General features: G+C 37.8%; 1 protein-coding gene across 3 annotated transcripts; it reads right to left on the bottom strand.

Moving 5' to 3' along the window:
- Positions 1-380: 380 nt before the first annotated feature.
- On the bottom strand, positions 381-18,363 carry LOC131165427 (U11/U12 small nuclear ribonucleoprotein 31 kDa protein). Of its 3 annotated transcripts, none has more exons than XM_058123239.1 (2): positions 17,375-18,363; positions 381-615 (listed from the first exon to the last, which is right to left on the bottom strand). In XM_058123239.1, exon 1 carries the CDS (start codon positions 18,195-18,197, stop codon positions 17,427-17,429), a length of 771 nt encoding a protein of 256 aa, XP_057979222.1. In that variant the 5' UTR covers positions 18,198-18,363; the 3' UTR covers positions 381-615; positions 17,375-17,426. The 3 variants fall into 3 exon arrangements, with proteins under 3 accessions (XP_057979222.1, XP_057979223.1, XP_057979224.1); XM_058123240.1 differs by lacking the exon at positions 381-615 and adding an exon at positions 3,915-4,282 and having other exon boundaries at positions 17,375-18,305; XM_058123241.1 differs by lacking the exon at positions 381-615 and adding an exon at positions 16,148-16,339 and having other exon boundaries at positions 17,375-18,305.
- Positions 18,364-19,167: the final 804 nt, after the last annotated feature.

Raw genomic sequence — 19,167 nt, 5'->3', positions numbered from 1 at the left:
AGTAGCTTGATGGGTTCCTTTCAAAAATTTGCCAGGAGTTAGCCTGCGAAGGGGTTGCACTTCTTGACGACACTGTAGCTTGCTGGGTTCCTTTCTAGATTTGCCAGGTGATAGCTTGTGAAGGGGTTGCGCTTCTTGATGACACTGATTGGAAGAGTCAAAATCGCTGTAAACAAACTACAGCTAACAAGACTTGACAGTTGTCCAACTGGATTCTTTTTAACCCATATATTTTTTGTGATGAACAATGGCACAATATCACATGAACACTGAGGATTCCTTGTTTACTTCTCCATATGGTCATAGATGAAGAAGTGCTATGAGAAGAAGAAAAGGGGGGGCGGGGGGAAGGGGGGTTTGGGGGATGGAGGTCGAGGTTCTTTCTTCATTCTTAAGGACAAATGAATTGTTAAATTGGAAACAAACGTCCATTTATGCACTTAAGTTAGGGGGATGTGCTTTACAATGTCCTAACCATTCTGCTTCCACGTCAAGCAAAAGTATAATTCAATACAATCTCTTTGATTTTGGCAGGCAGCTGAAGGCAGTAATTCAGTTCCCCATGCTACCCATTCATCTGAGCCCACCGTCACCTTTAAACACTGTAGTACGTTCCTGACCAGTGGTAAAAAAGGATTGATTAGAAAAATGACGAGGCATGAAAATGGCAAGGCCGGTAGTTTTATCAAAATATCAAAAGAGGTATAAAAATAGTAGTCCGTCATCTAAAATGTGACATAATAAACCGGGCACTGAAACTACTTGTAGAGGTCCTAAATTATACCTTAATGCACCTACTAAGTCTCAAAAAAGGGGTCCAAGTATTCCAAGTCAGTTTAGACATTATACAGCTTTACCAATTATCCAAGTGTCTATCTAAACTCTTAAACTAACAATTCCAAATCAGTTTAGGGTTGATATTATACACATCAATCACCAACTATCCCAATGTCCACTAAGTCATAACAGAATATTTCCCCAATTAATCAAAATAACGTTCTGCATTTTCTCATCGCCCTTGGCTCTTGCTTTTATCATGCTAAATTTGTAAATCCCGAGTTTAATAATGAAATTACATGGAGTACCTTTATAGGAGAGGGCTAAATGCTTATTCAATAGCTTTCATTTCCCCCCTCTTTATAAAAGGTGAAAAACTAATAACCTAATATTAGCATTGAAACGAGAGAAGGTTTACATGCATCACAGTATGAGTAATTCGGGATGACACAGATCCGATACCATACCTATGGAAGTGTTGATCAAATTGAAGCATTTATATTATCTCTTAAGCTATCAGGCCAAATGGAATTGTCTATCAGCTGGGTCCTATTACCTATTTACCTTAAGCTATAAACTTGGCTGATCATAAATCATAATCTAGAGGTTCTGATTATTCTTAGCAAGAGCTACTGTCAGAACTTCTGTACTTGTCCCAGAGGAAGCTCCCAAGCGGAAGAGGATCTACTCCAAACAAAACAAACAAACAAAACCAAGCCTAAGTCCCACTAAATAGGATTACTGGGGATCAACACGCACCTCGAGTATCTTTCGTGAACATTGTGACACGTGGACGACCACCCAAAGTCCACCATTGATGTGAACTTTATTTGCAGCAATTGAAGCTTCTCTTAGAAGCTAGCTTGGAAAGAGAATGACAACTTGCAAGTCAAAGAGTCTTGGGTTTTCAAAAAGCATTTATTTCATTTTAAGTTTCTAGACTCCACTATCATAATTATTATAGTTACTAGGCACCTATTTCCTATAACAAACTATTTCCTAGGAACCTTATTATCTATGTTTTAAATGTTTTATTTCACTTTTGCATTTTATTTGATCTTTTAGGAAGCCATGTGCAAGTCATGTGCATGTAAGGCTATAAATATGCCATCACTTTTATTGTAAAAGGCATCTTGCATTATCAATTTAAAAAATGAAGCTTTTGCTTGAACTTGTGAATCTTGTTCCTCTCCTTGTGAGTAGGTAGTGTGAGGCTACATTCCTTCCCCAACCCCTAAGATGCCTACTTGAGTCGGGAATCCTTACCAAGGTCGTAGGATTGATGTTGAGAGAGATGCCTCAATAGATGAGCTTCAAGATCAAGTCCGTGACTTGACTCGAGCTAGTTGAGACCCGCCAAAGACTAGATAGGTTGGAAGTCCAACTTGTCCATAACCCACCCCAAGAAAATTTAGAGCCGCACATTGAGCAAGGCAATGATGATGAACAACCTAGAGAGCCACCTATGCCTCCTAGTGAAAGACCTCCTCTTCCTCCACAAAGGCGAGTGGATCGCCAAGATGACTTTGTTAGGAGACCCCCACGTCAAAAGCCCTATGCCCAACATTGGGGTGATGAGGACTATGACGTTGATGACTTTCAAGGTAGGAGACCTTACTGTAGGGACCATTGTGATCCTTATAAGGATGTGATTAGGCAAGTGAAGATAGAGACCCCCACATATGATGGACAGATGGACCCTAAAATCTTCCAAGGTTGGTTGACTAAGATGGATTCCTATTTTGACTGGTATATGGGTTAAGTTTGCAAATATGAAGTTGATGGGGCAAGCCAAGCTCCATTGGTTGAATGTCGAGAGACAAGAGGCGAGGTTAGATCATAGGCCCATTGAGCATTGGTACCTAATGAAGGATAAGTTGAGGGAGAAGTATGTACCCCTTAGCTATAGAGAAATCCTTATGGATCAGCTCTACAGTTTGCGTCAGGGTAGCATGACCGTGTCAGAATACATGAGTCAATTCGACGAGTTGTCTATAAGATGTGGAGTGTATAAGACTGTTAGTCAGTAGATCTCCCAATTTCACATAGGATTAAAGTCTGAACTGAGGAAAGAACTGTTTCCCCATCACATTGAGTCTTTTGAACAGGTCTATAATTTAGCTCATGACTTTGAGCAAATGAATAAATGGCCCATGGGAAAACGGCTTGGTGCCTTTTCAAATGAGTCATATGGGAAAACGGCTTGGTGCTTTTCAAATGAGTCATACTCTCGGAAGGTATAGAGTTGTGACAAGTCCCGACTAGCGTAATCAGGTCAAGTCACCTCCTGAGGGAGCAATCTCACAGTCCAGCAGCCTATGGACAAAGGAAAAACACCCCTAACTGGATCCTCTCGCTAGAGTTCTGGCAATGCAGTGTGTTTCAGGTGCCATAAACAAGGACACTTTGCCAAACAATGTCCCACCAGGAACTTGGCACTTGGTAGGGAAGATGGAGAGGACAAGCTTGAGGAGGATCAAGTTTATGTTCCTGAAGTTGTACCTAGTGAGGATGAGTTGTCAAGTGAGCTAGATGAGTGTGCCCAGTTGAGTGTGATGAGACACATTATGATCATTCCCAAGGATCAGGAGGACTGGCGTCGCACTTCTATTTTCGATACTTACATCAAGTGTGGGAGTAAAAGTTACAAGATGATCATAGATGGTGGTAGTTGTATGAATGTTGTGTCTAAATCCGTAACTGAGAAGTTGAGATTGAAAGTTGAACCACATCCACAACCATATAAGATAACTTGGGTTGATCCCACTACCATGCCCGTGAGCCATAGAAGTCTAGTCCCCATTAAGATTTGTTGACTTTTTGAGTACGATCCTTATTTTGATGCTGACAAAGCACTTGGATCAAATGTGTGTGCCTAGTGCTTGGATAGGTTTATGATTCAGCACACACATGAGGTATAGGAGAAATGGAAGCTTGAAGAACTTAAAAGTACACATCATGAAGTGGATTCCATGTAGAAGAGCAAAGAAGAAAGAAGACATTTGTTCATTTGATTTGCAAATGCATTTACTTTTAGTATTTGTTGTGATATGGATCGTATAATGAAGATGCACAGCGGAATAAACAATAAGTAAATGTAAATAACACACACAACCAGAACAAGATCAACACAAAGATTTACGTGGTTCGGCAAAGCCTACATCCACGGAAGCAATGACACACAAATTTCACTAAGAAAATCAAATTGTACACAATACACTTCTCTAATGATCACTCTCTCTCTCTCTCTCTCAAAATATGCCCAGATGACATATATAAAGTTTCCCCAGAGGTTTCCCTCCATTTGCCCAACCACTCAACATTCAAAAATTCAAAATTCAGAAAAATTGCCTCAGCCCAGGCGCCTTTTGTCGACGAGACCAAGAAACGATGCCAAAAGTCTAAAATTTCCTGCTCTTGGTAATTATTCGTCAACGAACCTCTGTTGTTCCCTCGTCGATGAGTCGTACTGTGCTGCCCCTCTTCATGTTTTTTCTCTTTCCTTCTTTGCTAATCAAAACAGAAGTATAAGAGCCACAAATAACAGTTCTGCTCTGTAATAATGCATCACATGCATGATGGGAGTGACAGCTCAATAACAACCATAGATTGACCATTAGGTTCCACAACCCTTTAATTAAAATGTCATAACTTGTTTACACAGGGTTAGAAAAGTTTAAAGGCAAAGTAGGGCCAAAATTAATATCACAAAGACTTCGGTCGACCGACGTTGGATTTTTTGGGCTTAATTAAAAAGTCCAATTGACTGATCTAATCACATTTTAAACAGCTTAGTTGACCGACCTAGCCAGAAGTCAAATGTTTGACTTGGCTCAGCCGACCAACCTAAATTGAACGTATCTTCAACGGTCAATCGACCTTCAAACATGGCTTTTTCTACCTACCCCGGCCGACCGAACTTTCAGTTCAAAAATACCCTCAACCGATCGAGCCTCATGAACCGGCAGACCAGCCTTAAGGCCAGGCGACCGAACCTATGAAGGTTTGGAATATTGTCTTGGCTCGGCCGACCGACCCTTTAAGACAATCGACCGAGCCTCTTAGGTTCAAGTTATTTTAAACACTTAAAACGTGTTTAATTTTTATTCAACAATTTTAAAAATTCCTAATATATCCCTAACGGTTAGATTTCCCCCATACTCTATATATACCTCCTCATTACTCAATTTTTAACCGAGAGATTACAAAGAAAATCCTCCCAAAAATATTTTTTATTCTTATTCATTTTTACACTCTCTTACACTTACTATTTGAGAAATTTCGTTTGGAGAGAATTTATTTTGGGCATATAATTATTTCATAGATCTTTTACTATCACTTTGCTTACATTTTTTAAAAATCCTTCTTGAGAGTAAATTTATTGTTTCTCCCATATATTTCATTTGATAAATATCTTTGGGAGCAAACGTTGCATAGCTTGTGAATCTTGCACATTTATTGCGAGACTTCAAAAGCTCACATTCTTGAATGCAAAATCTTTTTTGAGCTTTTAACCCTAACTTTCATTAACAATATTTTTTAATATCATTTTTAGAAGAAAGCTTTTGGGTCTTCAAGAGGAAAAACTCTTATTGCATATTTCTTTTGGTTAAAATCAAAGATCATATAATCTTCTTTGTGCAAGCATAACCCTAAGTTCTCCTATACTTTATTTGAAAAATATTTTTGGAGAAAGATTTAATTGGGGGTAAATCTTTGAAGTGCAGTATCATATATATATATATATATATATATATATTTAGTTTTCAAAGATTATAAAATCACTATACTCACATTGAGCTTATATAACATATCATACATGAGTGCATTTTGTGCTTAAATGTTGTACATCATCTGCTTGTATTAGAAGCATTATTTTTGTACAAAAATTATTATTTGTTGTATTCCCCACGTGTGGTCAGAAGAGGGAGACTCGTCCTATGAAAAGTCCCGCACTTGCTCAGACCCCAGTTAGGAGAGCACCGGACTAGTCAGACCCGATTAAAAGAACTAGGTGCACCATCCTGTAAGGTGTTGTAAAGGTTGGGGTCAACCCTGTCAATCTGACCTGAGGTTTCCCTTACCCAGTAAGGAAAGAGTATTGTAACCGGTGTTGCTCCACCTGCAAGTGAGCAATTTAGTGAATCCTCTTACTTGTGAGCTTGAGGCGGCGACGTAAGCAATATTGGCTGAACCCCGATAACATATTATGTGTCTGCTTTTAATTTCTTGAACTTTATATTCCTGCACATGTATGTTATATTTGATATATTGTGAATGTTACGCATGATTTAATTTCTGCACATTATACTTATCTCCGCAATTGGTATATGCTTAGAATGACCCTATTACTGCTGCTGATTTAGTTGAACTTAGGAAGAAATTTTTTAATACCCAATTCACCCCTCCTCTTGGGAATACACCAATTCCAACAAGATTGGTGATTATGAGGATGAGATTTGGTGTGATCTCCTTCACATGGACGTTGCCCATATTTTGTTAGGACGACCTTGGTTGTATGATTTGGATGTCTCACATAATGGGCGTGCCAAACTTATTCCTTTAGGTGTAATGGCAAGAGAATTTTTTTGAGTCCACTAGAGCCGAAAGGTGAGAAAAAGAAGAAGGAAAAGACAAAAACTAGTGGAAAATCATTGAACATTATGAGTAAAAAATAGTTTGAGCAGGAGAGTCGAGATACACAGGTAGTGTATGAAATTGTTACTAGGGAGACTGAGGCGCCTCTTCCTGAGCATGAAACACCACTGGAAGTATCACCCATACTTTCCGAGTTTGAGGATGTCATCTCTGAACCACCTATTGAGTTACCTCCCATGAGAGACATTCAACATGTCATTGACCTTGTTCCTGGTTCATCTCTGCCGAATTTACCACATTATCGAGTGAACCCGAGCGAACATGAGAAGTTGATGAAACAAGTGAATGAACTAAGAGAAAAGGGCTTTATTCAAGAGAGCATGAGTCCATGTGCCTGCCCTGCTCTCCTCAGTCCCAAGAAAGATGACACTTGGAGGATGTGCATCGATAGTAAAGCAATCAACAAGATCACCGTCAAGTATATAGGTTTCCCATACCTAGACTAGATGATATGCTTGATTAGATGGTAGGATCCAAGATTTTTTCAAAGATAGACCTTAAAAGTGGATGCCATCAGATTAGTACCAGACCGGGAGATGAGTGGAAAACTGCCTTCAAGACGAAGGATGGGTTATATGAGTGATTAGTCATGCCATTTGGGATAACTAACACACCGAGCACTTTCATGAGTTATGACTCGGGTATTAAGGTCTTTCATTAGACACTTCCTTGTAGTTAACTTTGATGATATATTGATCTATATCCAAACTAAGAAGAAGCACCTTGTCCATTTGAGGAGTGTTTGAGGTTTTAAGGGAGCAGAAGTTGCATGCCAATTTAAAGAAGTGTACTTTCATGACTACACACGTCATCTTCCTTGGTTTTGTTGTGTTTGACCATGGCATTTCTGTTGACCCTAATAAGGTCAAGGCCATTAGAGATTGGCCTTCTCCCCGGAACGTACATAATGCGAGAAATTTTCATAGGTTAGCCACATTCTACAGGAGGTTCATTAGGAACTTTAGCACCATCATGGCCCCCATTACAAACTACCTCAAGAAAGGAGAATCTACATGGTTGAAATCTACGACAAAAGCCTTTTTGGATATAAAAGATTTGATGACTAAAGCACCATTGCTACACCTCCCAGATTTCCAGAAATTATTTAAGGTTGCATGTGACGCCTCAGGTGTAGGCATTGGAGGAGTACTTAGTCAGGAGGGACATCCCATAGCGTTCTTTAGTGAGAAGTTGAATGAGGCAAAACAACAGTATTCTACCTATGACAAGGAATTTTATGTTGTAGTACAGTCACTGTGTAACGCCCTGATTTTTGAACCATTTTTTTTTCATAAAATGTTATTACTCTGATACCATAATCTATAGTCAAAGTCAACCCAAACCCATAGGTACCAGGGATTTACCTGTTTATATATACATATTACTTAAGCAGCGGAACTATAACATGCTTAACATATACACAATACTAGAGATTCACTGTTTCTACATAGAAACATAAATACCCCAAAAATCCATCATATCCGCGACTCGACTACTTACCCTGCTACTGGGTAAAACCAACGAACTCCTCAGTCACGGAGCTCGCTCCACTCGTCTGTCGGGATTTCCAGAAATATTTATAATGTTAGGGTGAAACACCTCTCAGTAAGGGAAATAGAGTAATATTAGTGTATGACAATATGAGTTTATCATATTATAAACATATACTGCAAATAATTTAATTGTAGTATAACTTAAACTGTATCTGATAATACATGGAAATTTGTACTTATAAACATAATCATAATGAAATTACATAACATTTAAATCGTCTGTTAAAATGTATAATACTGAAATTATACCCTGGATGTCTGTGTATCATGACTCCACCCCTCATGATCTGGGTTGTGTGACCCAAAGGTTGAACCTAACCTAACTGGCCTACCAGGTTAAGTCAAACATAACATAACTATGCATGATTGCCCACCCAACCTGCCTTGCCCATCCTACTACACCGTACACAGTAAATATCCAACTACACCGCCAACACTTCCAGGCTAATCGGCCACCAACTCACACTTCCTTACTAGTATGGTTGCACTGTCGGCTATACCCAATCTGGTCTGCCCAACCTACTACACTGTCAAAACCACTGGGGTCGGCACTCAGTGGGTATACCTACTACACCGATCTGACTAGCTAGCTACGGTACCGTGCTCTTAACGTAAGTAACCATTCGGGTTCTAATACTATATAATACATTTCATATAATATATATAATTTTGTTCATAAATAACATTTTCATATTCCTGAAATAAAATCTGGCTTTTACGTAACTCTGAATAAAACCGATATTTCTTAATTTCTAAATCATATCATCATATAATAAAACTGATCTCGGCATCTGCGCCGGCTAACATATCTCGGCATCTGCGCCGGTTATCATATCAAAATATACTAGAAAATATCTTAATTTCTATACTGATCATTAACTTTAAAACTATTGTCACATTATGCTTATTTTGTAAAAATATAAAACATTTTGACTTACTACAAATCTGCAGTAAAATCATTTATACTCACGCCACATAAGTGAGTATTACTATATTGTATTATCTGTCCTAAAAATAACATATTTTACTGACGAAATAATATTAAATATGAAATCATGTTTTACTTAGTTCAACAACAGTATTTTCCCAAACTAATTAATTCATAAATAAATTCTCGAAATTAAATACTGTATATTCAATAAATAAATTTCTAAAAATAACTGACTTAATCTATTTTCTTACATGGTTTCTTGAACTACGCCAGCAGGGACTCCAAAACAATGCCTGCGGCGCTCACTCGAACCCTGATTCAATAACCCTAATTTAATCAAATCAACCCTAAATAAAATACTATTTTAACATTTTCTAAACCCATAAATTTCAAATAACAATTAAACTCCTAAAAAGAATCAATTTCCTTAATTCCCTAAATCTCACTCTTACTTTGGAGTCGTGCCTAGGACCCCCAAATTGAAAATTTGCTCCTGTCAAAATGACGACGACCGAGATTAGGACCCCGTGGTGGTACCAATTTAACTTAAAATTTAAGGAGAAATTGAGAAAAGAGCGAGAGTATGCCTTTTCCCCAGGAGTGGCGCCTAAGTCGCTCCCACGATAAATCCGCTATGGTAGAAATGTTGGTGGCCGAGATAGGAACCCAACGGTATTTTCGATTTTCCGATCGGCCGAATATTGGCCGAGAAAATGAGGAGAGAGAGGAGGAAGACGGAGGAGAGAGACGAAGAGTGAGAGGCGTGAGTGACGCTGGGGGGGGGGGCTGTTTGCAGAATATCAATTGAAGATTTCAATTGAAATCTTTAGATTGCTTTCAAAGCAATCCTAATCATATAATATAATATAACTTATATTAATATTATATATATATACATATATGTTTTACTTTAATTCTTATGTGTGTGTGTGTGTGTATATATATATCTTATCCTATTATTTATTTCATGAATTTAATTTAGTAATATTTAATTAATTCAATTTAATAATGTTTAATTAATTAATTAATTATAATTAATCTTAATTAAATTTATTTATTTATATATTTTTTTCTTCCATACTATTCCTTTTATTTCTTTATTTAATTAATTAATCTAATAATGTTTAATTAATTAATTGATTAATAATAATAAATTTTTTTTTTCCCAGTTACTACACACTACGATACTAGAGGCACTACCTCCTTCCTCAGGAGTTTGTCTTGTACTCAGACCATCAGGCCCTTCGGTATTTACATACTTAGAAGAAGCTAGGACATAGACATATAAAATGGGTCGAGTACATATAGCAGTATACCTTTGTACTGGAATACCGAGCTGGTGTTGAGAACAAGGCTGCTGATGCTTTAAGCTGAGTTGTAGCCACCATACAAACTCTTCAGGTGAAAGTTGTTGGCTTTGATAGCATCAAGCAACAATACTCTCAGTATAAAGACTTATGTGATATCTTTTCTGATTTGTTGCACGAAGTTCCTAGATCTCACCTAGACTTCGTGATTCATGATGGATTTCTTTTTAGAGGAGCTAGAGTGTGTATCTCATCCACATCTCTACGTGACCAGCTGATTTGGGAATTACATACTGCAGGTGTTGCGGGTCACTTCGGTAGAGATAAGACCATAGCTATGGTTGAGGATATGTTTTACTGGCCTAGTCTAAAGAGAGATGTTGCTAGGATTGTTTCACAATGTCGTACTTGTCAGACAACGAAGGGTAGGAAACTGAACTTGGGATTGTATACCCCTTTGCCCGTGCCAAACATGCCATGGCAGGATATCAGTATGGACTTTGTGTTAGGTCTCCCCAAGACTGCCAGGGGAAATGATTTAGTGTTTGTTGTTGTGGACAGATTTTCAAAAATGTCACATTTTATTCCATGCAATAAAACACATGATGCCTATAGGATTGCCACTGTATTTTTCAGGGAAGTAGTGAGACTTCTTAGTCTTCCCAAAACCATTGTTTCTGATAGGGATGTGAAGTTTGTGAGCTACTTCTGGAAAACCTTATGGCCATTACTAGGTACCAAGCTCAAATTTTCTAGTGCATATCACCTAGAGACTGATGGGCAGACTGAAGTGGTAAATAGGAGCCTTGGGGACCTATTGAGATGTTTGGTAGGTGAGAACATCATAGCTTGGGATTTATGCCTTCCTATGGCCGAGTTTGCATTCAATAGTTCAGTGAATAGGACCATAGGACTTAGCCCATTTCAGGTTGTTACATGATATAATCCTAGGAAGCCTGTAGATCTCATTCCATTACCACCTGAGTCTAGAGTGAGTGAGCAAGCTGATGCATTTACAAAGCACATACATGATTTACACTCTCAGATAAGAATGAAAATTAATTTAAGCAATGAACATTATGAATCTATTGCTGATGTACATCGCAGGTTGCAGGAATTTTTAGAAGGTGATATAGTTATGGTTCAAATTCACCCCAAACGGATTCCTTCAGGAAAGGTAAGAAAGCTTCATGCCAAAAAGATGGGACTATTCAAAGTTCTCAAGAAAATAAATTCTGATGCTTACATGTTAGATATCCCTAATGATTTTGATATAAGTAATGTATTTAATGTTGAAGATCTAACGCCTTTTCTGGAAGCTAATTCTTTGGCAGAACCTAGCCCTACTAACCCTACAGATGAACCTACTCCATTCATAACTCCAGTTGCACCAGAAAAGCCAAATTTACCTTTTCCACCACCCTTAGTCCCACAAAAGAAACTTGAGCAAATTGAAGACATTCTGGATGTTAAAACAACAAACACACGAGCTAGAACGTACCAAAAGTTTCTGGTCAAATGGAAAGGGAAGCCGCTATCAGAAAGTAGTTGGATTCTTAAAGATGATATCCTTCGTCTCAACCCAGAGTTATATACAGAGTATTTTCGACATAATTCTCCGGAGGAGAATTCTTTTCGGTTGGGGAGAGATGATGGGGACCAACATGCACCTCGAGTATCTTTCGTGAATATTGTGACATGTGGACGACCACCCGAAGTCCACCACTGATGTGAACTTTATTTGTAGCAATTGAAACTTCTCTTAGAAGCTAGCTTGGGAAGAGGATGACAACTTGCAAGTCAAAGAATCTTAGGTTTTCAAAAAGCATTTATTTCATTTTAAGTTCCTCGACTCCACTACATAATTATTCTAGTTCCTAGGCACCTATTTCCTATAACAAACTATTTCCTAGGAACCTCATTACCTATGTTTTAAATGTTTTATTTTACTTTTGTATAAGAAGCCATGTGCAAATCATGTGCATGTAAGGCTATAAATATGCCATCACTTGTATTGTAAAAGGCATCTTGCATTATCAATTATAAAAAAAAAAAAAAAACTTTTGCTTGAACTTGTGAATCTTGTTCCTCTTCTTGTGCGTGAGTAGTGTGAGGCTACGTTTCGTCTCCCCAGAGATTGGGTGGTGAGAAACCACGACAACATCAACATCATCATCGACACTACACACCCACACCATTTTCATAGCCCACAGCCACAACCACCTTAAGCTTCATTCTTGTCTCAAGAATCCTAAGGATCAACAAGCTTGTTCGTGGTGCGATCAAGTACTCATGTGTCTTGGTGTTTGACATTTTGAACCTTTTTGGTAAGCTTGTTTCAATTCCTTGTTTGTGACAATCTAAAACAGCCCCTAAAAGTACCTTGTAAGCCTTGAAACTCTACCCAAAGCCTTGATTGAAAAAACCTTGTTCATTCTCTTTAAATCTTCCTAGATTTTCAACATGAACATGCTTGCTAGTTCTATGCTTAGGGGTATTTGATTTGTACGCTAGGACTTGTGATCTAAGACTTCTAATACAACATCTTTTAAAGTGAACTTGATTACTTGAATGAAATGATCAACTAAGGGCTTTTGAACCAAATCATATATGTTTTCAAAATCTCAACAACTTGTGATCATTAGAATATGTTTGTGATGTTCATGCTTGGTTAATTCAATTCTTCTCATAGATAGTGATATTGTGTGTGTGCTACAAAGAGGGTCAACTGTAGGACTAGGCCTACTTAGAACCGTCCTACATCAGGGATCAACTGCATGAATCTTTTTCCGCCAATTAGGATCAGCTCCAACCAATGAGATTAAAAAAACAAAAAAACTTGGTTCTTTTGTTGAAAATGAATGTTCTATTGACTGGGTGCTAAGACAAATTGAGTGTCCACATGAAAAGCAACTTTCTTTATTGGACAAGGCATAGTATGTATAGCAACAGTCCTCTTGTTTGCCTTTTAATAACATTGCTCTCCATTGCCAACCAAAATCAACATGAATATCCTTCCTCACCACTATCATCCATCACATGTAGATTTACCTAGGATTAAATCATTAAATGCATACTGGAACACATGACTACAATAGAAACTATATAAATGAGATAGGGTATGACAAAGCAGCCACATCCTTTCTTCTTCTAAAACCCTCAAAAGAGATGGCCAACATACCATCCACTGTCGTAGGACAAACCCAAACTTCTCCCAGCATGCCAAATAAATTATTCCAGATGCTCCAAGTAAAATCACGGTGTAAGACAAATGAGGAGCTGACTCAGAATTCAAATAACAAAGCATATAAACATATGAAGATAAGGCCTTCAAAGGTCTCCCGATTTGCAACAATTTTAGTATTGATTCTATCAAGCACAATCAAGCAAATGAAAGCATTAGTCTTTGGGGGAGCTTTGGCCTTCCAAATACATGAAAATAGAGGAAAATAAGAATTGGACCAAGTCAAAAACTCAAAAAAGACTTACAAGAATATTCCCCTAATGATCTAAAGCCAAGATCGAGGATCCCTAGCTGAAGAAAGATGACAATTGTTCAATAACAGCAACAAGGAGGAAAATCCATCATCTATCTATTGTTTAGAGGAATTTGAAAGTTCCAAGAAACCAAAGGGCTAACAAAATCAACCACAAAGAAAGAAAATATGCTATCTAGCCCTGAGCTCAATTGAAAAGAGGCGAGGATAAGATGTGGAAAGGATATCATTCCCTAACCACGAATATTTCCAAAAAATGAATCGAAGATCCCCTCTCCATAACAAAATTAATGTGAGGAGTGAATAAGGGATAAATATGAGAAATAAATCTCCATGGACTCTCCAAAGAACATTGCAAGTTAATAGCAACATCCCGCCCATTCACACCCAACCCATGCTTCCTTCTAATCACTTTATGCCGAAGGGAATGATCTTCTAAGGGAAATCTCTCATTTTTCTCAATCTTATTGGCTATCCCCACTAGAATTTTAAGAATTGACAAATAGTATAAGAAAATGCTAGATAAACAAGCTTGAATAAGGGTGATTTTGCCCAAGGTCTTAAATTTCGATTTCGACTCAAATTTCGAAGCTCCAAAAGTACGGAAATTTCGATTTCGATGTCAATTTCGATTTCGATTTGAAAAAGTAACGGAATTCAGTAATAAAGCATGGAATTCTTTGTGAGGCTTTAGAAATGGAATTCAGTAATAAAGCACGGAATTCTTTGTGAGGCTTTAGAAATGGTTAACAAACATAATAATATAAGTTTTAGGACTAATATATTACAAATTAAATACATCTATGTTTTGTATGAGGTGGAAAAATTGTAAAATAGTATGTGTATCAAATATATTTAAGATAATGTACATTAAACATATTCAGTTAATACAAATGAAATTCATAAATCATTTAAATATTATTTATTATACAAATAATGATAATTTAGACATGAATGGTTAAATAAAATGTTACTGTAAGTTTATTTTTTCATATAATTTCAAAAGCACTTGTAATAATCTTTTGTTCCGACAAAATAAATAAAGATAGAATTTCACTTAATCCTAAATTTCTCATTTGAATTCTAAGTAAATTTTATTGTATAGTTAAAATTTCGGCAAGTTTTGCTAAAATTTCAAGATTTCAATAAATTTCGGATGATTCATTGAGATTTTGATGAAAATTATGCAAGACAGAAATCGAATGCCATTTCCATTTTGAGGGTGACAGAAATCGGAAATTTCAACGAAAATTTCGACAATTTCGTGGAAATTTAAGACTATGATTCTGCCCCAAAGGGCACTATTGAAGAACTAAAATTTGAAACCCCCCTACTAATCTAGCGGCAACATCAACTTCGTAAGATTTAGCATGCAACCTATTAACAAAAAATTCTATACATTGATTTCAACATTTGCTCCTTTCAACAATGAAACACATTCTGTTTCCAAAAACTTCCAGCAATTGAATTTTGACCAAAAGGCACATTCTTGCTTTAATATATATACAAAGGGCAATCTAGTCACAAACCTCCCGCGTATGTAGGGTCCTAGAAATGGGTGAACTACGATAGGTTTTTAGTACGCAACCTTACCTTACATTTCTACAAGAGGTTGTTTCTATGCCTCAAACCTATGAACTTTTAGGTCACATAGCAACAACTTTATTGTTGTGCATAGGTTCCCCTTCTTATTCTTGCTTCAATAGAGATCAATAATCACTCACTCAAAATTCTACACTCTGTTTTAAACTTCTTAAGCACTATAAGGGCAGTTTTAACTTTTCACATGATTGGCAACACATACTCGAACCTCATTACTTTGTCAGTTTGCCCAAATAGTTCTTTACGTCCTTTCGATAATAAAATCCTAGAGGAGAAGCTTTGAAATCTAGAGTTTTCAAGACAAGTAGAACTAAATAAGTAGAATATATGAAATGCAATTTTAGAAATTCTAAGAGTAACGGAAAAAATATTAAACTTAATAGCCAAAAAATTCCTAGCAGGAGAAGATATTGATAAGGGAAAAAGTAGGTAGGGCCGTAGGGGTAGGTTAAAATGGAGAATTACTTAAGGCATGTATAATTGTTAGACCAAAAGGAAAGTCAAGACCTACTGTGTTATATGAATTAGAAAATTGGGCAATAGAAAAACAAACATACCCAAAAAGTAATGTAATAGAAATATAAAAAAAAAAATATTCAATAGCAAAAGAAATTTCAAAATGCTAACATTTGAAAAAAGAGAATGAAAGATAAAACTCTAAAAATAAAGTAAAGAATGAATACATTTGGATTAAGTTAGGTGTAATTCCCATAAAAGTTAAGATAATATAAATGGCTAAAATGGTTTGGGTCATAGACCAAATAAACAAGTGATTTAATTGATATTAGATAATTCGATGCTATAGGAGTGGGAGGGATGGACCTGAAATAACTTGGATTGGGATGGTAAGCAGAATATGGATTTGATAGCACTCCAAACTTTGATACGAAATTGCCCAACATCATGCATAGTAGTAAAAAAGGATTCATATAGACCCCACTTTGCGGATAGGCTTGGAAGTTTTCGTTATTGTATCCTTTCCATAATTGAGTCTTCAAAATCCTTTTTTCATCCCTTATGCACCATGCACAAATCTTGAATAATGAGTTTCAATAAATTATTAGGAGAATAAAAAGTGTAAACTTAATTAGATTGAAAGGCTCATGCTACACCATAATGCTTGTGTTCAACTACATTCTTAAAACATGGAAAATATTGCACATAGCATCCATAAAAAACAATTAAAATAAGCCAAATATATAGAAATTTCGATCTCTAGCTTATTAATGGTCATGAAGGAACCTTGAAACATTAAATTTCTGCAAGTATGATTGGCTATCACAGTCTTGAGAGATCAATGAACATGCCTGCAAATCATGCTAACTAAACAACATATCAGATCTAAAATTTGTGGTTGTTCCCTTGAAAGGGAGTGAATAGCCAAATTTAACACAGCAAACCAAAAGCGTTAGCTCTTTAGCAACAATTTTTTTTTTAAATACATTTGGTAAAAAATACCATAGATTATTGCTTTCAAAATTTCAACCCTACTGGATCTGCTCAATTATTAAAGGCAGCTCAGTAGCAATTCAACTTCCGCTGATTCATCCCCTATAATGGAATGTCTAAAGCCTATGGCCCCCACGGAAACAGCACATGAAAGAAATAGTATTTCTAATCTAGAAAAAATATGCTTCCAAACGCTTATTTTGATTACAGCTTTGGTGATTGTTATATTCAATCTATGTGCCTCTCAGAGGGCTAAGCCACATTTCCTTTTTGATAGTTTAGATGCAATTCAGCAATTGTTTATATTTGAAACTAAATTGGGGGTGGGGTGGGGTGTGTTGGACAGGCAAGACAGTCAGTAGCACTTCACTTCTGGACAAGTCCTAGCAATATTAGTTGGTACTCTGTAGGCAGAATGGTCCAGCCCAAACATTGTTCTGTTCTATATCTAAAGTAATTGAATTCACAATTACTCTTTAATTTCAAACCACACACACACACATACACTCCAAAGCTGAAACATTGCAGCAAAACGAAACTCCAAAGCACGCCCACTTCAAATTAACGCAACAGAAGCAAGAAGGCAGTTCATAACCTTACCTCCAATGATCCATTTCAAGTAATTCTTTTCCAAAGCCACCTCTTTTCAAGATCACTCGTCTTCTTCGCTCTCGTCGCTAAAATAACTTGCTTTCCTCTCCTTCTTCCCCTTTTTCCTCTCCCCAGTCCCCTCCTCGCTCCTCAACAACCTCTCATCTGCGCCTCTATCCACCACCGATGCCCAATTATCCTCCTCAAACCCCTCTCCTTCTTCCTCATCCTCCTCTTCCGCCTCCTCCTCGTCTCTCCTGCCGCCGCCGCCGCCACCGCCGCCCCTCCGTCCTCGCTTAGGCGCCGGCCGCTCCCTCGGCCCCAATTGGTTCTTCGGACACTCGTACGACAAATGCCCCGATTCGCCGCACTCGTAACACCTGCTCTTGTCCTTGTAAACCCTTTTCCTTATGAACTCTGCCGCTCGGCCATTATCGCTGGCGATGGAGACTTTAAGGGTGCGCTTGTTGAGAACCTTGCCATTCATAGAGTGGACGGCGTTGAGGGCATCGGAGCGGGATACGAAGAGGACGAAAGCGACGCCGCGGCTGAGGCGGGTGGAGCGGTCCTTGAGGATGGTGACGCGAGCTACCTTACCGAAGGTGGAGAAGATGGTGTGGAGGTCGGAGTTGGTGAGGGAGTAGTCGATGTTGGAGACGTACACCGTTGATTTGGAGGGGGCGAGGCCTCCGCTGCCGCCGCTTGACTTCCGGGATGGATTGTTGGATGATGAAGAGGCGGTGGCGTTGGAGGAGGAAGGTGGTGGCGGAACTGAGGAGTAGCGGTAGTAGAAGGTGGAGTCTTCGTCGCTGTCGCTGCTGGGGTGAACCATTCTCTCTCTCTCTCGATTTGCAGAGGACGGGCTGTAGCTGGAAATTTCATAAAGGAGCTGGTTTTCACGATCAAAACGCTGCGTTTGGGATCTATTCCCGCATAAACGCAATTTGCCCCGTTCCAAGTTTTTACTTGGGCAGTTCGTCGGCTCAAACACAGTACTTAAACTTATCTCACCTTTCGGTTTTGTTATGATATATACTGTAGAAGGGGTATTATCATAAGGAGACTATACAAAGAAAAAACAAATAACCATACAATTTAATCAAATTCCTACAATCATTTCTATAATCAATGCTAATCAAATCTCCGATCTAATCAAATCCCCACAATCATTTCTATAATTAAGAATAATCAAATCTTCACAATTACTCCTATAATTAAGGCTAGCATTCCCCCTCAAAGTCAAGATGGTGATGAGGAAACCAACTTGAGTTTGGATAGTAGGTCATGAAAACGTCTAGGAAGGTCATGAGAACGAACAAAGATAAGTTTCAATAGACTGCAAACAATATATTGATGAACAAAATGCCAATTAATCTTAATATGCTTAGTTCGCTAATGGAAAATATCATTGTGAGCAATCTGAATGACACTCCCATTATCACAATAAAAAGGGGAACCAGAATTGTAAACAAAACTCATATCTTTGAACAACCATTAAAACCACAATAGCTCGGAAGCGACATCCACAAGAGCTCGATACTCAACTTCTGTACTAGACCAAGCTACAACCATTTGTTTCTTGCTTCACCAAGAAAATTAGAGAGGTGCCAAGGAAGAAACAGTAACCAGTATTAGACCAACGATCAATAGGATCTCAAGTCCAATCAACATCAGAATACCCCATAAGATCAAGTGATAAAGTTGAATAAAAGTGAAGTCCATGGAACAAAGTACTCTTAACATAACGAGTAATTCGAAGAACATCAGCAGAATGGGTAGTACGGGGAGTAGTCACAAATTGG

This window comes from Malania oleifera, chromosome 10, assembly GCF_029873635.1.
Source record: "Malania oleifera isolate guangnan ecotype guangnan chromosome 10, ASM2987363v1, whole genome shotgun sequence".
Lineage (NCBI taxonomy): Eukaryota > Viridiplantae > Streptophyta > Magnoliopsida > Santalales > Ximeniaceae > Malania > Malania oleifera.
Note: the sequence above shows the minus strand (reverse complement) of the source record. Positions and strands in the feature narration are given on the sequence as shown.